The 26138-nt window shown below is 39.1% G+C and overlaps 4 protein-coding genes across 7 annotated transcripts in view; 2 read left to right on the top strand and 2 right to left on the bottom strand.

Annotated features, from left to right (window-relative positions):
- Gpat4 (Glycerol-3-phosphate acyltransferase 4) overlaps nucleotides 1-3305 on the bottom strand; it is a 32301-nt gene extending 28996 nt beyond the window's left edge. For 2 of the 3 annotated variants that reach the window (XM_034982207.2, XM_069507538.1), the window contains exon 1: nucleotides 3078-3304. In XM_034982207.2, the coding sequence (XP_034838098.1) occupies nucleotides 3078-3230 (153 nt within the window). In that variant the 5' untranslated portion in view covers nucleotides 3231-3304. Of the gene's footprint in view, nucleotides 1-3077 lie in introns of all 3 variants that reach the window. The other variant, XM_034982208.2, reaches the window with a different exon arrangement.
- A 368-nt stretch (nucleotides 3306-3673) lies between these two features.
- Nucleotides 3674-5757, top strand: ATPsynE (ATP synthase, subunit E). The gene is given in 4 exon segments (XM_034982212.2): nucleotides 3674-3803; nucleotides 3805-3834; nucleotides 4483-4639; nucleotides 5343-5757. Coding segments are annotated over 4 exon segments (252 nt in total). The 5' UTR covers nucleotides 3674-3782; the 3' UTR covers nucleotides 5387-5757.
- Nucleotides 5758-10061: 4304 nt separating this feature from the next.
- LOC138404119 (uncharacterized) lies at nucleotides 10062-11732 on the bottom strand. The gene is made up of 2 exons (XM_069507353.1): nucleotides 11727-11732; nucleotides 10062-11075 (listed from the first exon to the last, which is right to left on the bottom strand). Exons 1-2 carry the CDS (start codon nucleotides 11730-11732, stop codon nucleotides 10062-10064), a joined length of 1020 nt encoding a protein of 339 aa, XP_069363454.1.
- Nucleotides 11733-13775: 2043 nt separating this feature from the next.
- LOC117994042 (uncharacterized) lies at nucleotides 13776-25882 on the top strand. 2 transcript variants are annotated; one of them, XM_069507599.1, is made up of 5 exons: nucleotides 13776-14186; nucleotides 21284-21370; nucleotides 22760-22836; nucleotides 23667-23794; nucleotides 24335-25882. In XM_069507599.1, exons 1-5 carry the CDS (start codon nucleotides 14070-14072, stop codon nucleotides 24511-24513), a joined length of 588 nt encoding a protein of 195 aa, XP_069363700.1. In that variant the 5' UTR covers nucleotides 13776-14069; the 3' UTR covers nucleotides 24514-25882. The 2 variants fall into 2 exon arrangements, with proteins under 2 accessions (XP_069363700.1, XP_034837807.1); XM_034981916.2 differs by having other exon boundaries at nucleotides 22745-22836.
- Nucleotides 25883-26138: the final 256 nt, after the last annotated feature.

The following is a 26138-nucleotide window of genomic DNA, read 5'->3' as shown; positions in this document are numbered from 1 at the left end:
TTAAATATTTGTTTTTATTTTAATTCAATTATTTATTTTTAAAGTGAACTAGCTGCCCCAGCGAACTTCGCACCGCCTAACAGTAGATTCTTTCTCAGGCAATTTTTTAATTTTTCTCTCTGTAAGAACCATCCTCGTACTTCAAGGAATATTATAAAAAAAGAATTAGCGAAATCGGTTCAGCTATTCTCGATATTTGCGATCAGCAACACATTCAGCGATTCATTTTTATATACATATAGAGATTAGAAGATATATAATATATAGAAGATATATAACTAAACATTCTGTGAATATTTCAAGCGTCTACCTTTTGCCGTTATCGAGCAAAAACGACCAAAAAAAATTACATTTGCTGTATGGGAGCCCCCTTCAATATTTATTTTATTCTGTTTTTTTGTATTTGTTGTTATAGCGGCAACAGAAATACATCATTTGTGAAAATTTCAACTGTCTATCACAGTTCATGAGATAAAGCCTGGTGACAGACGGACAGACATAGGATCCCGTTTTCTCCTATGGGTACAGAACCCTAAAAATCAGTCAATCGGATGAGCCGTTGTAACCTCGCAAAAAGACAGACAGACGCGCTTTCTCAAAATATTAGTATGGTTGATAAAGATAAGGTACAAACGTTTTTGTTCGTACGTACGCACGTATCTATGTAAATAAGGCTTTGTTTAAAATGTGTTACGTTTAACACAATATCCTTTGTTAGGAACTAAACTTTGTTTTAAAAACAACAAAAGAATTAAAGTTTGTTGGTGCAGTGCCAAGTTAGTTGCCTTATCAGGGAAACTCCCGGGTTTTTTGGGTTACTTACTGTTACTTATAACGAATTTTTTCCCGCCATTTCGTTTATTAAGGAATTGCATTCCTAAATCGTGGTGATCCCACGGGATTTTGAAAGAATCATGCGTTTACATGTTTTTACGAAATTTGGTACTGCATCCTTGCATCTCTGGGGCCTGGGCTATGGATAGCCTACTTTTTGTCCTGTTTGAAGTCGGACGCGCGCACGAAAGGTTCCATACCATTATCTATATAAACGAGCAAAAAAATCACATTTTTAGGGTTCCGTACCTCAAAAGGAAAAACGGAACCCTTATAGGATCACTTTTTGTCTATCTGTCTGTCTGTCAAGAAACTTACAGGGTACTCCCCATTGACTTAGAATCAAGAAATTTGGCAGGTAGGTAGGTCTTATAGCTGACATTCGGGGAAAAATCTGCAAACCGCGAATTGATGGTTACATCACACAAAAAAAAATTGTGGTCATGAACTAATTATTAGTGTTATGAATTTTAGAAGTAAGAAGGGTATGATTTATGAAAGGGCTTCACCAGTGCATTCTAAAACAGAGTTTTATTTATTATTATGCATCATAGTTTTTGAATTATCGTGCAGAATGTCGAAAAAATACGACTGTAGTACGGTACCCTAGGTGCGCGAGCCTGACTCGGACTTGGCCGGCGTTTTTTAGTATTTGTTGTTATAGCGACAACAGAAATACAGCATCAGTGAAAATTTCAACTGTCAGGAATGCTGTTAGGGTAGGTAAAGGTGGTAAAGATTAAATTTCAATATTCCAATTATATCACTATCAAGTATTAATTTTAGACTTTGGTATTATTTTTAACTGATAACAAAGTGCTTGTAATCTCCACAGATAAATAAATTGATAGTGCGAGTTCATTGCTTGCCTCACTACAATGTTATAAAAAAGTTATTGGCTTCACTAGTCACTACCCATATTATAAATGCGAAAGTGTGTTTGTTTGTTGGTTTGTCCTTCAATCACGTCGCAACGGAGCAACGATCCACGTGACTTTTTGCATGGGTATAGTTAAAGACCTGGAGAGTGACATAGACTACTTTTTATCCTGGGCAAACAAAGAGTTTCCATTGGACTTTTAAAACCTAAACCCACGCGTACGAAGTCGCGGGCATCAGCTAGTATACAATAAATTATTTAAAAAAACCAGACTGGACAAGAGACAATATTTTAAAAATAAAAGATTCCCAAATTGAATTTCTCTTATTCTCGTATTCTCTCATTTATACAACTAATTCAGTGTCTGGAGAATATCTATTTTATCTACAGGGCTCAAATGGCCCCTCCCTCCATTTGAGCCCTGTAGATTTTGGAACAGATTTTGTATGTAGCTTCTCTATAAAACTTGGACCCCCCTCAGAAAAGCTTGATTTTTTGACAGCTCCAAGGAAATCTAGAACTCAGTATTTGATATTAATTTCAACTTGATACTTCCACAGATTACTGAGAAAAAGATCTTGACAGACAGACAGACAGACAGACAGACAGAGGGACATCAAGGGTTTTTTTCAAGGTATAGCACCCTAAAAGTGAGTTATAAATCAAGCTCTTTCATTGATAAAACTCAACATTAAGCAAAATGTGCTTGATGATAAGAAACCACCATGGTACTTATCTTCTTATGTCTAATCAACTAAGCTAAGACCATGGGATCATGGCAGGGCATAGGATGATTTCTAATAACTGCACTAGAAATATTTTACCATTATTTTACACTTTTTTCATAAAACTTTACCCTAATAGCTAAAGATTATGAAATAATTGCAAAATTAGAGTATTTAGTGCATGTAAAGATGCTAAAAAGTGATATTTTATAAAGACATGAGTCAGAAACGAAAGTTAGAGTCCAAAATGCCGGCTCTAACAAACGTCGCATCTTGTATAGGTTAACTTGCCATAGTGTTCCTAATTATCGAATATATATGCATGTGAGATCATAGTATCATGTTTGAATCATGTACTCGATTATTTCTAGTGTGTAAATTCGATTGATGGACGATTGAACACAAAAAAACCTTGGATATATGTTTCGATGACCAATAAGGCAACAAGCTACGTCTAACTAAAAATGTATGTAAACCATATGTAAACATATAAATATTATTGGAATTATTTCAATATTTGCACACGACCGTAGAGCCTATTAAAAATTAAACAACTTACGTTGCCTAAGCACTTAAAAATGCGGGTTCCAGTATAGTATCGTATGTATCGTAATCATTAGAAAAATCCAAATACTTACCTCGAAAAGTTTAAGCAAAATATTCACATAAAGTCTCCGTACTCCCAACGATTTTCCGATGGAAGCGAGGAATATCACACACAGAATTAGAAGTAGGAACGGCGTGTATAATATCGAAACCGCCACGGACACAAACGACACCATAAGCGCCATATTTGCGACTGATTGATTGAAAAATCGCGAGTTTTTCAATCAAATTGATGAATGACTCGAATGAAAATGGCTGTTGTGACGTCATTAATTGACGTTTTCATTCAAGCTGTCATGCATTGTCAACCTCTGTCAACGTCATGACTATTGCCACACGTAAAAAACTCAAATCGTATTGGAAATGTTTCATTTCATGCCGATTATTTTAGAATTTGTAAATGACATCTTGATATTTTGAATTTTAGAGTTATTATGAAATTCTATCATGAAAGAATGATTCAAAATCATTCTTTAATGATTACTATGGAAAGTAAAAAAAACCGGCCAAGTGTGTCGACGAGGGTCCGTAGTCCGTACTATTAACACAGAAGAAGTAAAATTACTTTAACTAACGAACCGCAACAACCGGGGAAAATGTATGCATGAAAAGGAGCATAGGGAAACATTTTTTTTCTATTCTGGTAACATTAAAATATAACCTCTGTGCAGCGAAATTATTTTGGGTTTTGTGAAAAATCCGATTTGGATTTATAATTTCCCAAAAAATTAACCATCATGTCTAATCTTCCATACGGCCCCCCCCGTAAAAATCTCTCCTTTGATCAAGGTAAGTTTTGATTATATTTCAACTTTTACAAATACTAAATTATGTAACAGTGTTTTCGAACTATTCTTTTTTGTATGCTGATTTCAGGATTCCTTTCATATTTAACTTTTTCACACAATTTAAATCACATCTTTTTCAACTGAAATAGCATATTACAGATAGGCCTAGATTACAATAATTTAGTTTTTATGAAATGTAAAGTTTTGGACTTTATAGTTTTTGCCAACGTTTTTAGTCATTCATGACATGAGAGTCAGGCAGTTTCCCCTGTTCATCATCATCATCATCATCATCATGATCAACCCATCGCCGGCTCACTACAGAGCACAGGTCTCCTCTCAGAGTTAGAAGGGTTTTGGCCATAGTCTACCACGCTGGCCATGTGCGGATTGGCAGACTTCACACACCTTTGAGAACATTATGGAGAACTCTCAGGCATGCAGGATTCCACACGATGTTTTCCTTCACCGTTAAAATATCAAGTAATATTCAATTACTTAAAACGCACATAACTCCGTAAAGTTAGAAGTGCATGCCCGGAATCGAACCCCCGACTTCCGATTAGGAGGCGGGCCTTGTAACCACTAGGCTATCACAGCATTTTTATTTAGTTTCTCGTGTTATAATAATTAAATGCTTTGTTTTCAGTTTGGTCGCTGGTCATTCCTAGCGACAGGGATCCTGTACGGAGCTTTCCACCAGAACAGACTGTCCAAGAAGGAAACCAAGCTGAGAGAGATTGAAGCCAAGGAAAAGGTGGTCCGAGATGAGAAGCTCAGGAAGGAGAAGGAACTGGCTGCAGCTGGTAAGAGTTCCACTGATAAACCCCCAATGCCTCAATAGTTCAATGGTTAAAGCAGCAGACTGAAATTGGACAGGTCGGTGGTACAAACTACAAACCCAACTGTAGGACTATTGTTGTATCTAGTATCTACTCCTAGCACAAGCTTTACGCTTAGGTGGAGGGGAAAGGGGAACTTAGGTGATTAAGATGACTAATATATTCTTTAAACAAAACATTGATGCAAACCAAAGGTTTGTCCTTCAATTACGTTGCAATGGATTAACATGATTTTTTTTGGTGTAATCATATCAGTAACTAGCTTATATTAGCGACTTCGTCCGCGTGAAAATGCGTTTTATCCCGGAAAATCAAAGAGTTCCCGCGGGATTTTAAGAAACCTAAATCCATGCAGACAATGTCGCGGGCATCAGTTACTGATAAAAAAGCCTGGATTTGACTTGCGCCAGCAATGCACGGGGCTGCAATTGCTTGTACAGTACCTATGGTATAATAATATTGTAAACTGATCACGTGAAAAGAGCAACCGCCGAGTTTCTTGCTGGTTCTTCTCGGTAGAAACGGCATTCCGAACCAGTGGTCAATTAAACGTTGACGATTCAAAAGCACTTGTAAAAGTTTATTTGAATAAAAATATATTCTGTTCTATTCTAATGAAAAATACGACGAAGAAAGAGAGATAATAATTTGATCGTTTTGTTTTCAGCTGAAATGAAAGCACTGGAAGAAATGGTCGCCGGCAAGAAATAGAAACAATAAGAAGAAGGTTAGTTCATAAGTTGAATAGTGCTACCATCAAAAAGCTGCCGTTCTGAAATCAGTGTTGCCATCACAACTATATGGCTTTGTGTAAAAAGATTTATGTAAAAGTCCCGCAAATTGCTATTGCGCTGGAACCATGTCTCATTTACATCGAAATGACGTCATTTATTAAGTAAGTAAGTATATTTAAGTAAAAATATACCATCAGCTCGAAACTTCAGTCTAGCGCTGACATCACTATAATGGCGGCCACGCGCATTAGCAATTTGCGGGACTTATATTTAAATGTACAATTTTTAGAAATGGTAACAATTCCATCTTTATAATAATATATTTATGAAATATAGGTGAAACAAATCTTTGTGCGTTTTTATTTTAACCGATTGAGGGTGTCCAATGAATAGTCTTGGGTTGTAGTTATAAACTGATGTGATGTTTTGTATCATCATCATGATCAACCCATCACCGGCTCACTACAGAGCGCGGGTCTCCTCTCAGAGTGAGAAGGGTTTTGGCCATAGTCTACCACGCTGGCCATGTGCGGATTGGTAGACTTCACACACCTTTGAGAACATTATGGAGAACTCTCAGGCATGCAGGTTTTCTCACGATATTTTTCTTCACCGTTAAAGCAAGTGATATTTAATTAATTAAAACGCACATAATTCCGAAAAGTTAGAGGTGCGTGCCCGGGATCGAACCCCCGACCTCCGATTAGAAGGCGGACGTCCTAACCACTAGGCTATCACTGATGTTTTGTATTGTGGTAGTTTATGGGGCTACAAATAAGTAGGTGTAGTTGCAAAGCTGGTAGTCGGTGACAAGTGAAGACTTATGCTATACTAGCTGATGCCCGCGACTTCGTCTGCGTGGAATTAGGTTTTTTAAAAATCCCATAGGAACTCTTTTATTTTGCGGGTTAAAAAGTAGCCTATGTCACTCTGCAGGTCTTTATCTATACCCATGCGAAAAATCACGTCAATCCGTTGCGACGTGATTGAAGGACAAACCAATAAACAAACAAACACACTTTCGCATTTATAATAAGGGTACTGATTATAGAAGAGGTGGTCACTGCAAGATTTTTCATAGAAACCCAACTCTACATGATCGCACGCGCCCCTTCGTAATCTCGCGCCCCTAGGCACGTGTCTAGTTTGCCATAGAGATACCGAGATACGGAGATACCGCCACTGCCACTAAGCTATTACGACTTTCGCGAAAACGACTGCAAAACACCTAAACTGTATCCGTTGTAAACATTTTAATGTTAGCTATAAACGCTATATCTGCCGATCCTGTCGTTAACACTAACCGCCAAATCGTTCAACTTTCACGATCCTACGTCTGCATCGACTGCCATGTTGCATGTGGTTAAAACCAGGGTCTGGCTATCAGGGACGGTGCATCAACATCATCAACCGATAGACGTCCACTGCTGGACATAGGTCTTTTGTAGGGCGTGTGGAAGTCCACACGCCGTGGTTTTGACTCACCAGAATCCAGCGGTTTGCGCAGATACGTTTGTTGTCGCCTGATCCCCTAAATGTTAACAGTCGGCGCCAGCTATCCTGAGGGAAACTTCGGAAGATGGTTCGATTAGTCTTTCGCCCCTATTACCCAGTTCCGATGATAGATTTGCACGTCAGAATCGCTACGGTCCTCCATCAGGGTTTCCCCTGACTTCGACCTGACCAGGCATAGTTCACCATCTTTCGGGTCCCGACATCTGTGCTCGGAGCGCGCCTGCATTCACGGATTGGAAGACGCCTCGGGAGTGCGAGAGGCCGAACGGGCCGGGCGCTCCATCCTCGCTACGTTCACTTTCGTTGCGCCTTTCAGTCTTTTTTTTTAAATAGATATATATATAGCGAGCAAACGAGCAGGCGGGTCACCTGATGTTAAGTGATTACCGCCGCCCATGAACATTTGCAGCACCAGAGGAGCCGCCGATGCGTTGCCGGCCTTTTAGGAATTCTAATTTTAGGAATAGTCTAATGACAGATAACTCAATGACTCGCACACATGCTAGACTCCTTGGTCCGTGTTTCAAGACGGGTCCTGAACCTGACAGAAATCTGACAGCGCTGCGCTTTCCAGTACGAGGTCGCCATTGTAACACCTTTGCCCAGATTTTTGAACTATGTGCCCTGCCCATTGCCCACTTCTGCTTCGCAACCCGTTGAGCTATGTCGCTTACTCTGGTAACTGGTCCTCCTACGGATCTCCTCATTTCTCCTCCTCATAGAGCCTCAATAGCTCAACGATTAGAGGAGCGGACTGAAATCCGAAAGGTCGCAGATTCAAACCCCAACCGTTGCACTATTGTCGTACCCACTCCTAGCACAAGCTTTACGCTTAGTTGGAGGGGAAAGGGGAATATTAGTCATCATTGGCTAATATTCTTTAAAAAAAAAAATCTGATTTGATCATTTGATCACGCGGAGTAGGTATAGTACGCGACAGGTCTAGATGGCAATCGGGGTTGACGCCCCGCACACCCCCCCGCCTCATACCCCGATTGTCATCTCGACCTATCACGTACTATATAGGTACATCTACACTAATATTTTTAAGAGGAGAGGGAATTTGTACGTAGAGGGTAATCTCTGGAAGTAATCATCCGATTTTGAAAATTCTTTCACTGGTAGATTATATTCATGAATGCCATAGATTAAGTCGCAGGAAAGACCTAGTATTACTACTTAGTACTTATACCTACAGAAGTTTTTTGCATCATTCGATATTCTCAAAAAAGAGTTCGTCTCAAAAACAAACCATTAATAGTGTAATTTATCGATCTCACTTAAATCTTGTATTTACAGCAACATGGTTCTACTCACTGTCAAGTGTCTACCATTAGAGCAGACATACAGGGTGTAACCAGAACGCTGGCAAAAACGAAGGCAGGTGATACTACTGATAATGATGATTATTGATATGATGACAACAAAAACAAAAACGCGAAAAAATCCTATATTTTGTAAAAGTTCACGATACATTGCAAATAGACTAACGCTAGAGGTCAACGAATGTTGTAAATAAGCCATTCGGAGTCAATGCGCATCGTAGGCGGGGCATTGACCCGAGTTTTGCACGTTATACATTGCGGGGTACAATAGTAAATCACTAAAACTACAAACAATATTTCCTGATGCCGGCTACCACCGGCCACTGTACAATGTACATTAGAATAACTAGCTAATGCTCGCGACTTCGTCCGCGTGGACTACACAAATTTTAAACCCCTATTTCACCCTCTTAGGGGTTGAATTTTCAAAAATCCTTTCATAGCGGATGCTAGCTAGCGAAGGCATGCCAAAGAGCACGACCCGTCTTGAGCTGAGCGTTGATAGATCAGTCAGTCAGTCACCTTTTCCTTTTATATATATTTATAGAAATAAATTAATCTAAGGTACATAAATATTTTACGGCTATCCGTGCATTGTCGGGGCGAGTTATATCTACTTATATACAACTTTACACACAATTTTTTCAGTTTAAACCATCATCATCATCAAATAACGATATTTATACAAAACTAAACGTTCAGTCCGTCCGTTGGCACTCGCCCAAGTAACGTGTTGCTGAAAACTTCAATTATTTCATAAAAACGTTCGTTTCTATTTTTTCATAACAAATTATTGCTACGAAATATCCTAATCCATGATTCATCTAATAAATGCGATTGGCGAAGGTTAGTTTGTTTGTCTATTCAATTATTTTCAGGGCTAAACTACTGAACTGATTTTGCTGAAACTCGGCGCTACGATAAGATAAATACATTAGTAAAATTTCAAACAAACAGTAGTTTTAGATGTAGATTGTAGAATGACAACAAGTTTTCTCACGATGTTTTCCTTCACCGTTAAAGTGGTACTAGATGATGCCCGTGACACCGTCCGCGTGGATTTAGATTTTTACAAATCCCGTGGGAACTCTTTGATTTCCCGGGATAAAAAGTAGCCTATGTCCTTCCCCGGGATGCGAGCTATCTCTGAACCAAATTTCGTCAAAATCGGTTGAGCGGATGGAGCGTAAAAGGCTAGCTGCATGTCTGAAAGTTCTCCATAATGTTCTCAAAGGTGTGTGAAGTCTGCCAATCCACACTGGACTAGCGTGGTACACTATGGCCACACCTTTCTCACTCTGAGAGGAGACCAATGCTCATTAGTGGATCGGCGATGGGTTGATCATGATGATGATATTAGTAGTATTGAATTAACTCATAGGAGTTTACAATGTCACGATTTTGTATTTTAGGTATATTACCGATAGGCAGTACAAGTCATAAAATCGATCTATTTTGATGATGTTTTGATGGCAGCATCAAGCCAGGTTACGACATGCGACGGCAGCTAACTATGTCGTAAAACAGGTGTTTATGATTCCTATAACTAAACTAGCTTATGCTCGCGACTTCGTCCGCATGGACTACACAACTTTCAAACCACTATTTCACCCCCTTAGGGTGTTGAATTTTCAAAAACCCTTTCTCAGCGGATGCCTACGTCATAATAGCTATCTGCATGCCAAATTTCGGCCCGATCCGTCCAGTAGTTTGATCAGTCAGTCAACCTTTCTTGTTAAACTCGTATAGGTATTTAGATAACCAAAACATTTCTAATTTCTGACATGTAGGTAAGCGGTAATAGCCTAATGGTTAACGACACAGGTCGTTCGCGGGTTCGATCTTGGACACACCTCTAACTTTTATCTTGGACACATCTCTAACTTCTATCTTGCATACATCTCTAACTTTTATCTTGGACACATCTCTAACTTCTATCTTGCATACATCTCTAACTTTTATCTTGGACACATCTCTAACTTCTATCTTACATACATCTCTAACTTTTATCTTGGACACATCTCTAACTTCTATCTTGCATACATCTCTAACTTTTATCTTGGACACATCTCTAACTTCTATCTTGCATACATCTCTAACTTTTATCTTGGACACATCTCTAACTTCTATCTTGCATACATCTCTAACTTTTATCTTGGACACATCTCTAACTTCTATCTTGCATACATCTCTAACTTTTATCTTGGACACATCTCTAACTTCTATCTTGCATACATCTCTAACTTTTATCTTGGACACATCTCTAACTTCTATCTTGCATACATCTCTAACTTTTATCTTGGACACATCTCTAACTTCTATCTTGCATACATCTCTAACTTTTATCTTGGACACATCTCTAACTTCTATCTTGCATACATCTCTAACTTTTATCTTGGACACATCTCTAACTTCTATCTTGCATACATCTCTAACTTTTATCTTGGACACATCTCTAACTTCTATCTTGCATACATCTCTAACTTTTATCTTGGACACATCTCTAACTTCTATCTTGCATACATCTCTAACTTTTATCTTGGACACATCTCTAACTTCTATCTTGCATACATCTCTAACTTTTATCTTGGACACATCTCTAACTTCTATCTTACATACATCTCTAACTTTTATCTTGGACACATCTCTAACTTCTATCTTGCATACATCTCTAACTTTTATCTTGGACACATCTCTAACTTCTATCTTGCATACATCTCTAACTTTTATCTTGGACACATCTCTAACTTCTATCTTGCATACATCTCTAACTTTTATCTTGGACACATCTCTAACTTCTATCTTGCATACATCTCTAACTTTTATCTTGAACACACCTCTAACTTAAGTAGGTGCGACAATTGTGCAATGGGAGGGGTTTGAACCGGCGACCTTTCCGATTTCAGTCCGCTCCTTTAAACGTTGAGCTATCGAGGCAGGATTGAATCGGATAAAAATCAGTCTCAAACAGAAACCGGTCGTGTGCGTTGACGCTAAGCAATCAAAGTATGTATTCTGAGGTAATAGCAAGTAATATAGCGTAGACGCCGGAAAAATAGGAAAGCTTTGAAAATGCCGACACGTCGAAATCGCGTAAAGTGCGAAACGTAATTGTATTGACGTGAGAGAATTTCAAACACACGTAATGGACTGTATGTTAACACGGACTTACACTGTAGATTTGTTTTTTACATGACTGCTCAAAAATTCGAGTTGGTTGAAAAAGTGCGAGTTGGACTCGCACACGAACGGTTCCGTACCAGAAATAACACTTTTTAAATAACAATTTTGTAAAATTAAAATTAAAAAGAGCAACCGCCGAGTTTCTTGCTGGTTCTTCTCGGTAGGACCGGCGCGGCGTTTCGAACCAGTGGTAAATTAAAACTACCCGACGATTCGAAAGCGCTTGTAAAAAGTCTACTTGAATAAAAACATATTCTATTCTATTCTAATTTTCATGGCAAGCAAGTACCGAACGGTCATCCTCCAGTAATAATATAATTTTCATGAAAATCTGGATGGATGAGCAAGGCTGAGGACCGGGTGTGGTGGCGCTCTTTAGGGAAGGCCTATGTCCAACAGTGGACGTCCACAGGCTGATGATGATGATGATGATGACAATCTGGAACTGTGGAATCAACTCCCATCGGCGGTGTTACCACTAGATTACAACATGGGGTTATCCAAGAGGCGGACCAACAAATTCCTGTAAGGCCGGCAACGCATAGTTCCTCTGGTGCTGCAAATGTTCATGGCCGGCGGTAATCACTTAACATCAGTTGACCCGCCTGCTCGTTTGCTCGTTATCTCTATTTAAAAAAAAATCTCCAGTATCCGTCCGGCACTACAAATGGAAACATCCACAAATAGCGCGCGGCAATTAAACCATCAATACAGTTTACAGTTCACATGATTTAGCGTTACATTCGCTTACCCGTTACCCGTTAATCGACCTTTGCGTTACTTACTGTCGCTATTTGTGGAACATAATATTTTATTTAAAATCAGAAGAGTTGTTTGATCTTAATCCACCCTCCTTTTTCTATAACCGCACCGCACGCCACCGCGAATAATTCCACTTTTTTCCACGCACATGCAAGCTATTTTATTTATTTTATTTATTAGGAACACACACAATACATTAATTTAACACAAACTACCTACGACACTTATAGACAAACACAGGCTGATAAATGTATCTATAAAATGTGTACACAGCATTTGCAAAATATCTAGACAAATAAAAAGAACTTAACTAACTACTTAACTAAACAATTAATAATTAAGCTATGGAATCAACTCCCTTCGGCGGAGTTCCCACATTACAACATGGGGTTATTCAAGGAGCGGACCAACAAATTCCTGAAAGGCCGGCAACGCATTGGTGGTTTCTCTGGTGCTGCAAATGTTCATGGGCGGCGGTAATCACTTAACATCAGATGACCCGCCTGCTCGTTTGCTCGCTATCTCTATTAAAAAACAATATGTATCATAGACAGATGACACGTAGATACAATTTATTATTTATTCAAAGAGGTAAGTAGTTACAAATGACAATATTTCACAATGGCTTGGCGACAGTTTAGTTGTTACGTCACAGACGCCCACGGGTTCAGTAGGGCTCGAAATATCTCACGTAAAAATACAGAAAACCTGCCTATTTAACGTGAATTTAGATAATCCCTATAATTTGAGAATCTCATTGATAAAATTAAAGTTTGGCGCAATTTTCAGGGTTCCGTACCTCAAAAGGAAAAAGGAACCCTTATAAGATCACTTTGTTGTCTGTCTGTCAAGAACCCTACAAGGTTCTACTTCCCGTTGACCTAGAATCATGAAATTTGGCAGGTAGTTAAGCCTTATAGTAGAAGTAAAGGAATAAATCTGAAAACCGTGAATTTGTGGTTACGTTAGACAAAATTAAAACGTGTTAATGAACAAATAAGTACCTATCTAGTATTTTCGATTTTCAAAGTAAGATAACTAAGTATATCAAGTGGGGTATCATATGAAAGGGCTTTACCTGTACATTCTAAAACAGATTTTTATTTATTTTTATGTATAATATGTTTTTGATTTATCGTGAAAAATGTCGAAAAAATACGACTGTAGTACGGAACCCTCGGTGCGCGATTCTGACTCGCACTTGGCCGGTTTTCGAGGGGGAAATCCAATCGGGTTATGTGGGATTTCTACCCACTAAAACCCGTTAGGTGGCCCTCCTCAGCACATATTGAGAGGCTCCGGGAACTCTTAAAGAACGTACAGCGATGCCTCACAGCTGGGTACCTAGTAGATTCAAAAAAAATTATACGTTAGTTCACGTTCGTAGTACGGTCTAGCCTACTTGAAATAAGTTTCAAAAAGCTTTAAATGCAAGTGTACATTTTGTACCTATAAAATCTTTTGATTTTGGGTTTTATCGACGCATACATCTTTAATATCTTCGAATATAGCATCGATATAATCCAAAAATAATAATATCGACGCGTTGTCCGCCCGCTTTTATCCAGTCTCGATTCTGGAGTCGGCCGTGACGGCTTGGCAGCGGCCATCTTGAAAAATACTTGCATTTTTTTAAACTGTTTTCGTGCTGTGGATGGGCAGTGATTAAGTTTTTAAAAAATATTTTTATATGGACAATTTAATTGAAAATAATATCTAAACACAAAACACAACAAAACCTGGAATTAATAGGAGAAGAAAACATACTTTAGCTAAAAAGAATAGCGTATTTTTTTAATATTAAAGTTCCGTAATTTACTCAGTTTAAAAAAAACTAAATTAATATTTAGTTTTATAATTTGAATAGGGTCAAAAATGGCAACAAAAACGTTATATCGAAAACTGCCTGTGCTGATTTTGATGGTGCTATTGTGCGTTCAAGTTAAAGGAAAGGCTTCGGAGGAAAGTGTGGAAGTCAAGACAACGAATAAGGTAACAAACCAACTCTCTATATCCTTACTAATATACCTAATCAGAAAGTGTGTGTCTGTTGGTTACATTTTCACGGGCCTGCTTAATCGATTTTGATGAAGCTTGCATCCCGGAGATGAACATAGACTATTTTTTATCCAGAACTAGCTTATGCCTGCAACTTCGTCCGCGTGGCTACACAAATTTTAATCCCACTATTTTACCCCCTTAGGGGTTGAATTTTAAAGAATTATTTCTTAGCGGATGTCTACGTCTTATAAGCTAACTGCATGCCAAATTTCAGTCCGATCCGTCCAGTAGTTTGAGCTGTGAGTTGATAGATCAGTCAGTCAGTCTCCTTTCCTTTTACATTGTTATAATATGATATCTAAGTATATAAAAATCAAGAGTTCTTACGGAGTTTTTAAGAAAACTAAATCCACGTGGTTTTCCAAAAACAGATTAGAAAAAGTCTAGAATTGCTAAGTACATAAAATGCGAATTCATAACATGAAATTAAAACATTAATTTAATGTTATGAATTGTAGCCAGCATCTTGGGTACAATATGCCTCGCTGCGGTCGTCTCGATGAGGTTTTAGATTTAATTTAATTTATATAAACATTATTTATAACATATTAAGTACATTTATTACATTAAATTAATAAGGTATTTTCGTGTTAAACATTCGCCCAAAGTGAAGACTTGGGAGGTGCCAAGATATTAAAAAACTTAATAATCGAATAATTTGCGAAGGAGTGCGAATTATTTTCGTATTCCTGGCAACACACACAACACTGATCTTCTTTAAGTATTTAAAAATAATAAACGTGTTACGCACGAACTCGAGGTCATGTTTTATTGTTATTACTTCAATACTAATAATATTAGAGCCCTGATAGCCTAGTGGTTAAGACATCCGCCTCCTATTCGGGAGGTCGGGGGTTCGATCCCGGCACGCATCTATAGGCTCTAACTTTTTAAGCAATTAAATATATCACATGCTTTAACGGTAAAGGAAAACATCGTGAAGAAACCTGTGGCCCTACCGCGGTTGTTTGACAGCTACAATGTTACGATCGCAATCATCTCTGATTGGTTAATGCTCGCTCACTATTGGCCACAATGCATTGTTGCAACAAGAATCGCACAAATTCAGCCAATCAGAACAATTGAGATTGTAATAATGATTGATGCAGGTTTTAGACAATCGCCCTACTGTACATCTTACAAATGCAAACCGACTATCAAAAAGCGTAATTTTTGTACCTACTTTGAATAAACGTTTTGACTTTTGCCACAGAGTTTGTTTCCTCTGTGCTTTTGCCTTTTGACTTTTTATACCTGAGAGTTCTCCATAATATTTTCACAGGCATGTGAAGTCTGGTAGTCCGCACTTGGTCAGCGTGACGATGCTATCCTCTCGCAATGAGAAAGGTTAAGACCATATTCTTAATCTTTCTCATCCCGAGAGGAGAGCTTAGGCCATGCCATATATTCCAAAGTCCGTCACCCCATCGCCCATCTAGTTATCGACAAGTGTTAGCGTTGCTTATCCGGCTGCTCGATTGTGGTAGAATGACAGCTATAGGTAGTGCGGGGCCTGTCGCAGACTATAGGTTCAAGTCACGATCGCAATCACCTCTGATTGGTTGACGCTCGCTCTCTATTGGCTACAATGTATTGTTGCAACAAGAATACCATAAATTCAGCCAATCATAACAATTGCCATTATAATAATGACTAGCTGATGCCCGCGACTTCGTCCGCGTGGATTTAGGTTTTTAAAAATTCCGTGGGAACTCTTTGATTTTCCGAGATAAAAAGTAGCCTATGTCACTCCCCAGGTCTTTAACTATACCCATGTATAAAAATCACGCCAATCCGTTGCTCCGTTGCGACGTGATTGAAGGACAAACCAACAATCAAACACACTTTTGCATTTATCATAAGGGATTGATACAGGTTTTCCGTAATCAACTTACTGAATCGCAAAGTGGGCCATATGTCCCAGAAGCATTTTGATTGTCTATTTCTATAAAAACTAGTTTACGTAGATATGTTATAGTTACGTCAAAACATAAATATACATTTTATTGCTATATCCTAGATCTTATAACACAAATCTGTCCGAGCGTCCAGCCGTTTGTGGAGCAATATGCTATATACAGGCTGATTTTGATATTTTTTTAAATCTCTACCATATTATTTTAATATCACTACCCAGTTCTCGCAGTTTAATTGTTAAGTAGGTATGTATAAATTAAATATGATTTAAATAGCCCAGAACGAAATCTATTCACCCCGACTCCACGCAGTCTGTCTAAAGTCTAAACCCCTAGAGTGTTTTTGTGTCGTGTGTAGCCCGAAACTCGCGTAGAAGTCCTGAATGAGGCGAGCCTACGCGCTACGACGCGACGCGAGGCAGAGTCCTCCCGTAGCGTCGTAGCGTAGCGTAGCGAACGCTACGCTTTTTGAAAGCAGTCTTCCACAAATTAGCTTTTGCCTTTAATTTGGTTTTTAAAAATGCTGTGTATTTATAGCCTAGAATTCTTGCATAACCCTAATACCTGCTTATGAAAGTCCCTTTAAATTTTTCTTTAACTTAGTTTTTAATTTAAAAAAAAATTTGACCCTACGTAGCATATAAATATTTTTCGCGATAGTTAATTGGGTCCGTTAACCTGCAGGCCACCATTGCTGCATCATTCGTCAAATTCTAGAAAAGCCGGCCATGCATTGGCGGTTCCTCTGGTGATGTCATGCATGGGCAGCGGTTATCATTTGACATCAAGTGACCCACGTTTGCTTGCTATTTTTATTAAAAAATACATAATAATACCGAGATAAATAAGAACATGCTGTACAATGTCGCCTCTACATCACTGCGCGTGCGCAGGCCCGCTCGTATTTTACGACTATATTTTTGTCACACGGAAAAATTACAACGAATATTGAACTTCAGTACCTACATTGTTAGGAAGAAATAGAAAATTCACACAAATTTTCCACATGAACGTAGAACAAACTGTGATTTGAATTTTTGTGATAACATCGTGAGGAAACCTGCATGCCTGAGTTCTCCATTATGAGAACATAAAATAAATAAAATAAAAATCTTTTTTATTCGAATAAACTTTTACAAGTACTTCAAGTCAGGCCGGATGCATCTACCATTATAAAAGACATTATACCATAAAAGACAGACACACAGACAGACAACAAAGTGATCGTATAAGGGTTCCTTTTTTCCTTTGAGGTACGGAATCCTACAAATATAAACAGTATTCTTTCTGTCATTTCTTGTACGGCTCCTTTCGTGTGCGAGTCCGCCTCGCACTTATAGCTGGTTTTTAGGGTTCCGTACCTCAAAAGGAAAAACGGAACCCTTATAGGATCACTTTGTTGTCTGTCTGTCTGCCTGTCAAGAAACCTACAGGGTACTTCCCGTTGACCTAGAATCATGAAATTTGGCAGGTAGGTAGATCTTATAGCTGACATTTGGGGAAAAATCTGAAAACCGAGAATTTAGGGTTAGATAACACAAAAAAAAAAAAATTGTTGTCATGAACTAATAATAATTAGTATTTTCAACTTTCGAAGTGAGTGACTATATCAAGTGGGGTATCATATGAAAGGTCTTCACCTGTACATTCTAAAACAGATTTTTATTTATTTTTATGCATCATAGTTTTTGAATTATCGTGGAAAATGTCGAAAAAATACGACTGTAGTACGGAACCCTCATTGCGCAAGCCTGACTCGCACTTGGCCGGTTTTTTACTACCTTACTTTCTTACAAAGTTTACAGACGAAGCTAATAAAGTATTCTTATAATAAGTAAATAAAGCGTCTAAAAAATTGAATTGTTTTTGAAGCGCACGCGCACCTCTCCATCGTAAACGTGCAGACGTGCTGTAAATAAACATAAAAACCGGCCAACTGCGAGTCAGGCTCGCGCAACGAGGGTTCCGTATTACAGTCGTATTTTTCGACATTTTGCACGATAATTCAAAAACTATTATGCATAAAAATAAATAAAAATATGTTTTAGAATGTACAGGTGAAGCCCTTTCATATGATACCCCCCTTGATATTATAGTTATCTTACTTCGAAAATACAACCTAATTATTAATTCATGACCACAATTTTTTTTTGTGTGATGTACCTAATCACAAATTCACGGTTTTCAGATTTTTCCCCGAATGTCACCTATAAGACCTACCTACCTGCCAAATTTCATGATTCTAGGTCAACGGAAAGTACCCTGTAGGTTTCTTGACAGACCGACGGACAGACAGACAACAAAGTGATCCTATAAGGGTTCCGTTTTTCCAATTTGAGGTACGGAACCCTAAAAACTAAAAATAAACACGCTACAGTTGTTAATAGAGATGGATATTTTACAGGACTTGTGAAACATTAACTGAAAATCCCCTTTGATAATATTTAACATTTGCCAAGTACCTTGTGAAAAAAACCACGAACCAAAATAGTATAAGTTTGAAATTATAACATTTAATCCCGCTGCGCGATTGCGGTACAATGACAGCTACAATGTCACGATCGCAATCACCTCTTTGGTAGACGCTCGCTCACTATTGGTTACAATGAATTGTTGCAACACAGCTACTATAGTGTGGTTGCAACAAGAATAGCACAAATTCAGCCAATCACAACAATTGAGATTGTAATAATGATTGAAAAAAAAATGAAAAATGATTGATGCAGGTTTTACGAAATCTCCCTACCGTACCGTTTTAATGTTTAAATTTCACGGTCATTGATCCGAGCTAAGAGCGCGCGAGCGAGATAACTCCTACTTTTTATCTCGGAAAATATAAGAGTTCCCACGGGCTTTTGAAAACCTAAATCCACGCGGACGAAGTCGCTGGCATCAACTAGTAAAAAAAAAGTAACCGAGCGTAACGAATTCTCCGAGGCGCGGAGGAAACGTACGTCTATTGAAACTGCCAAAAATCATCATCATCATCATGATCAACCCATCGCCGGCTCATTACAGAGCACGGGTCTCCTTTCAGAGTGAGAAGGGTTTTGTCCATATGTCTACCACGCTAGCCATGTGCGGATTGGTAGACTTCACACGCCTTTGAGAGCATTATTGTGAACTCTCAGGCATGCAGGTTGTCCTCACGATGTTTTCCACCGTTAAAACAAGTAATATTTAATTACTTACTAAAAACGCACATAACCCCGAAAAGTTAGAGGTACATGCCCGGGATCGAACCCGCGACGCGCGACGTCCAATTAGAAGGCGGACATCCTAACCACTAGGCTATCACAGCTTCCTGCCAAAAATAGTTTATGGGAATAACCAAAGTGCATCAACCTTGTTCATACCGTGAATGACTTCCATCACAAGTCGAGTCCACATCAGCTTCTCCAGGGCGCAGGCAGTAATCGAACCTGGAACCCCGCCAGCACGCCGCAATCTTATAAATAAATTCACAAGTGCCACGAAAACGAGAAAGCTGTTTGGATTATATCCGAAATGATAAAGATGAGTCACTCGAGATTTAATGCTCTGAAGTTATCGTGCGATTACTATACAGGGTGTAACCAGAACGCCGCGCGCCAAAACGAAGACAGGTGATAGTACTGATGATTACTGATATGATACCACAAAAATAAAACGCGAAAAAAAATTAGTACCTTAAATGAGAAAAAAAAAAAACGGATTGAAGCGATATTTTGCATGGGTATAGATAAAGACCTGGAGAGTGACATAGGCTACTATTTATCCCGGATAATCTAAGAGTTCCCACTTGATTTTTAAAAATCTAAATCCACGCGTACGAAGTCGCGGGAATCAGCTAGTATCCCTATATTTTGTAATAGTTCACGATATATTGCAAATAAAACACCTGACTGACGCTAGAAGTCAACGAAAGTTGCGTAAGTAGACCATTTGGAGTCAATGCCACGTCGTAAGTTTTTGACCCCAGTTTTGAACGCTATACAATTGCATTGCAGGTTTGAAACTACTATCACTACAACGTGAGGCAAATGGTAATTGGTATTGGATTGTGTTTAGGTAGTATATAACTCTTAAGTTTTTGCGTTCTGGTTACACCCTGTATACTGGCTGGTGCCCGACTTCGTTTGCATGGATTTAGGTTCTTAAAAAGATTAAAGTATAGTCCGCGACAGGTTGAGATGGCAATTGGTGTATGAGGCGGGGGGACGCCCCGCACACCCGCACTCGCCCTCGCCGGATTAGAGCGTCCCCTCCCCGATTGCCATTTCGACCGTGTCCGACCTATGGCACGCTTAGTTGCTATATTCAAAAATCCTTTATGAGTTTAATGTTTTATAGTTTTGTATTTTGTGTCTTTTTTGTACCTTTAAATTTATCATTAATCGTCTATTTAGTGTAAGTGGCACTGCCGTTCTTATCTATATATATAAAAGGGAAAGGTGACTGACTGACTGACTGACTGACTGACTGACTGACTGACTGACTGATCTATCAACGCACAGCTCAAGCTACTGGACGGATCGGGCTGAAATTTGGCATGCAGATAGCTATTATGACGTATGCATCCGCTAAGAAAGGATTTTTGAAAATTCAACTCCTAAGGGGGTGAAATAGGGTTTTGAAATTTTGTAGTCCACGCGGACGAAGTCGCGAGCATAAGCTAGTCTACATATATAAAAGAAAAAGGTGACTGACTGACTGACTGACTGATCTATCAACGCACAGCTCAAACTACTGGACGGATCGCGCTGAAATTCGGCATGCAGATAGCTATTACAACGTGGGCGTCCGCTAAGAAAGGATTTTTCAAAATTCAACCCCTAAAGGGGTAAAATAGGGATTTGAAGTTTGTATGAAAAAATGTCAGTTTAGAAGTGTCTATAAAGAAGTTTTGTAGTTAATATTTTTGCAATTAGCAGTATGACATATTTTATTAAGCTCATAATATGTTAAAATCTCATAGTTGAAGATCAACCCTAAGGGTGTAAAATAGGGGTTTAAAATTTGTGTAGTCCACGCGGACGAAGTCGCGAGCATAAGCTAGTTAGATATAAATAAATAAATAAATAAAATACTTTGGCGGTTCAATTTTGCAGAACAAAATGTTTTGTATTTCAGAACGACGTGTCGGGGCTGCTGTTCGCGGACGAGCTCAAGCAGATCATCGAGCGGTACATGTTCGGCATCTGTCCGCAGCCCTACAAGGTACCCTCACCACTCTTCCCCCTCATCAGTCAATCTTCTTCTTTCTACAATCAACCAAAAGCTTCATTTGCTTCAATCCGCTGAAACAGGTCTAATCTGTATGGTGCAACTTGCAGCATGCGACATGCACCGCCCGCCCTCCCACTGCTAAACATGCAGCCACCAGGCAAACAATACTAGTGAGTTTTGGGATTTGTGTGGTGCTGAGTGGTGGTGGTGCGTATTGCTTGCTTGTACGCTTAGTATAAGATTTTATGTCTCACCAACATTGATAGTATTCGAGTGTCGAATTTTTGACTTCAATTCAATGCTATTTAGGTCCATTTTACTTTGACGGTATTGTGTTTCGACTCTCGAATTCTAGCAACGTTTGGTGAGACGTAAAATCTGTCTGTACTGGTGGCTGCATGTTTAGCAGTGGGAGGGCGGGAAGTTGCACCATACAGATTAGACCTGTTTCAGCGGATTATAGCAAATTAGGCTTTTGGTTTATTATATATCATGGATTCCCGAAAACTAACGCATGCTTCTATACAACTTCTTTCTGTCCTTATCCCACGCAACGTGGAGTCGGCACATGTCTAGAATAGATTTTTCATCACACTCGCTCGGAAAGGATTCCTTTGCCTTTTGAAATCTGCGTGGAAAGTTGTAATTTTACCACTCGCTAACCTGCAAAGTACGAGTTGAAATTCAAACAGTACCCGTAGTACAAGATTTTACGTCTCACCAAACCAAACCAAATTCGAGTCGAAATACTTCCGCGTTACAGTAAACTGGATCTTAAATGCCTTGTTTTAAAGCTCAAGTTTGTCTACACTTCCACAGCCAGCGCTTCAAGCGGAAACATTGCGAAATTAAAATCAGTGGCATTGAATATTTGACTTCAATTCAAGGCTGTTTAGGTCCATTTTACTGTAACGCGGAAGTATTTCGACTCTCGAATTTGGTTTGGTTTGGTGAGACGTAAAATCTTGTACTACGGATACTGTAGTGTATGGTTGGCGTACTTATAGAACTCCTTCAAAGTGTTGACTTCATCGTCATCCTGTGGACGTCTACTTTTGGACCCTAAAGAGCGCCACCACACCCAGGCCTTCCTCATCTGGCCACTTCCCGCCAGCCTCTTCATATCGTCGGTCCATCGTGCTGGAGGGCGTCCCACACTACGCGGTCTCCACTCAAGGACTTTCCGGCTCCAACGGCCATCGCCTCTACGACAGAGATGACCTGCCCCTTGAAATGTGTACGTCACGTCACCCGCACCGGGTTAGTGCGGGTGACGTGCGGGGCGTATAGGTACCTACTATCTTGTTGACGTACAGACCTACATTAGTAAACACTGTTGTAATATATAGTGGTATTGTTATACAGTTGCGTTGGTCGCAGATGGTGGGGCAGGGCAAGAAGAACGTCACTGCGAGCGGCTGTGACCTGGACGCAGACCAGCACGACCTGGCCGCCAGGTGAGTGAATAACCTCGATAGCTCAACGGTTAAAGGAGCTGACTGAAAATCGAAAGGTCACCGGTTCAAACCCCACCCGTACACTAGTGTCGTACCTACTCCTAGCACAAGATTTACGCTTATTGGAGGAGAAAGGGGAATACTAGTCAGTATGATAAACTTGGCTAATATTCTTTAAAAAAAACCGGACAAGTGCGAGTCAGGCTCGCGCAGTGAGGGTTCCGTACTACAGTCGTATTTTTTCGACATTTTGCACGATAATTCAAAAACTATGATGCATAAAAATAAATAAAAATCTGTTTTAGAATGTACAGGTGAAGACCTTTCATATAATACTCCACTTGATATAGTCACTCACTTCGAAAGTTGAAAATACTAATTATTAGTTCATGACCACAAATTAATTTTTTTTGTGATCTAACCCTAAATTCACGGTTTTCAGATTTTTCCCCAAATGTCAGCTAGAAGATCTACCTACCTGCCAAATTTCATGATTCTAGGTCAACGGGAAGTACCCTGTAGGTTTCTTGACATGCAGACGGACAGACAGACAGACAGACAACTAATCTTAGGCCACATCATCACTTTCCATCAGGTGTGATTGTGGTCATGCGTTTGCCTTTAATGAATAAAAATAAACCCTGACCCCTTTATAGGCACCCTTATAGGAAGACGGTGACGTAAGTTGCGACCCCATCCCCACGAAATCACTTACGATACCTAGTTTAAAAACGATAAAATAAATTTTGATTTTTGTGGAGTCCTGTTTTACTTAGGTACCCTAAATATGATTGCTAACTTAGTAAGTACCTAATTATAATTTTCTTCAGGTTGGCAACACTAGCACTGCGCGCGCACGCCGCGGCGCGAGCGGACTGCGCGCGGTTCGGCGCGGCGCTCGCGAGCACGCTCGGCGAGCTTGCTCGGAGCGCCTCCAACAGAAACGTGCTCGCAGCTGGTAAGTCTCAGTACACTTTACTTCTAGGGTACTATAGTTTGTTTTTAAGTATATTCTGTATTTTTTATTCTTTCTTAAGCAAAAGAAGTTTCATCATCATGATCGACCCAATGTCGGCTCACTACAGAGAACGGGTCTCCTCTCAGAGTGAGAAGGGTTTTTGCCATAGTCTACAACGCTGGCCATGTAGGGGATTGGTAGACTTCACACACCTTTGAGAACATTATGGAGAACTCCCAGGCAAGCAGGTTTCCTCACGCTGTTTTCCTTCACCGTTAAAGCAAGTGAAATTTAATTAATTAATTAAACCCAGTGAACTCCGAAAAGTTAGAGGTGCGGGCCCGGAATCGAACCCTCGACCTCCGATTAGAAGGCGAACGTCCTAACCACTAGGCTATCACAGCTTAAGAAAATAAAGATGTTTAAATTAATTAAATTAAAATGGTACAGAACCCTTCGCGTGCGAATCCGACTTGCACTTGGCCGGTTTCTTTTGTTTAGTATTTATTTGGTTCGTATAAGTTGTAATCTGCTTTGCAGCGGTGGCGAGCGAGAACAAGAAGCGCAAGTTATCGAAGAGTCAGAAGAAGCAGATCGCCGCGAAGCAGCGCACCGCGCTCGCCGTCAAGAAGAAGGCGGCCGCCGTGGCCGCCGCCAACGCCGCCAAGATGGCCGCCGGCGCCGGCGCGGGCGCTACCAAGAACATCCTCCCTGATTAATTGTCTTATTTATTATCTATGTCTACTTTTAATCCTACTAGTTGACCCGTCCTTTCGGTTTTAGGGTTTTTGATTTTTAAAGAAAACTAAAAAAGAAGAATTGCGCGCCTCGAATTTTATGCAACTCTAAGGTTGAGATCTATAGAGCGCAATCTGACTTTGCTTAGACTTAAGACAGATTTAAAACGAGACAGAGGTATATCTCTCAAATAAATCTGTCTCGTTTTAACTCAATCTTAAGTCTGAGAAAAGTCAAAGTGCGCTATAGATCTCAGCCTAAATTATACCTATAGTAGGTATACGCGACAAGTCGAGACGAGAGAATGAGACAAATGCAGAGCTTGGATGTGTTCTGTCGCGCTTTTGGTTTGTCAGTTACCCTTTCATTCGCGCGCTCATTATCATTTCAATTTTTGCGAGACATTCTTTTCACCGCAAGCAGTGACCTTAGCTATAATACGAAAACAGTGGTTTTTAATAGACTTAAAAAAAGTTCTCAATGCGACTGTATGTATGTTTTTTTATTTTTTATGGTTTCTATCTCTATCATAACTTTTTGTAAAATAAAAGACAATTAATTTTCAATAAACACTAAAATTAAAAAGAATTACTAACTTCTTTTCTAACGCGTAATTTGTAAATTGTCCATGTCTCATTAAAAAATTAATTACCTCTACTTTAATGATAAAAAATAGTAATTAGGTAAAAATAATAACCTACCTATAGAAATATTATACTTTACTAATTTATTCGTAAGATATAGAGCCGTTAGTGTCGAAAACTTGCCTGATTTTTAAAGTATCTATAATCTATATATATTATATACCTACCTAACTTAAATTATTGTTTTGTTTTTTTCGTAATTTTAAATACTTGTCAGGTACAATACGACAAGGCTCTTTTGGCACTTGAATGACATTGACAGGGGGGCGTAGTTGTAGAACAAAGGTTTTAGAATATTCAAACAAGAACAAAGGGGTATGGGTTTAATAAAATAAAAAAAACTGCCATACCCCTTCCAGGTTAGCCCGCTATCATCTTAAGACTGCATCATCACTTACCACCAGGTGAGATTGCAGAACTTGTATTTGAATAAAAAATAAAAAAAGGGGACACTTGACGGCAACGTTAGTTCCGATTTTCGCCACGCGCCAAGATAGCCTTGTCGCACTGTATGTGCATTAGGTGTCATTTTGTTGTTTATTTAATTTAATTTATTTATACTTAAGTATAAGTATAAAGTATGTCTTTGTACGTCCTAACTTCTAAGCAAGTCGCGTGTATAAAGTATCTAGTACTTAAGCTTCATTGTAAAGTGTCGAATTAATTAAGTTTTTAATAAAAAAAACAATATAAGTATTATAAAATAAAATAACCAGGATTTTATTTATTTCTTCTTCTTTATTTAAAAAATACACTGTACACAATACTTTGACATAATTATTTTTACACCTTATCTCCCAAAGCAACCATGATCTAAACTAACGTTCCTCCCAGTGTTGGGGACAATACGCAGAGAAACTTTCAGCTTTTATAAAACAACGAAGGTCTGGCCCTCGCTGGCTCTCTGTCTATACCTATCAATTTAAACTTGTAGCTGTATTAATACGATATCCTTCTATACA

This window comes from Maniola hyperantus, chromosome 26, assembly GCF_902806685.2.
Source record: "Maniola hyperantus chromosome 26, iAphHyp1.2, whole genome shotgun sequence".
Taxonomy (NCBI): domain Eukaryota; kingdom Metazoa; phylum Arthropoda; class Insecta; order Lepidoptera; family Nymphalidae; genus Maniola; species Maniola hyperantus.
This window is presented reverse-complemented; position numbering and strand designations above follow the sequence as displayed.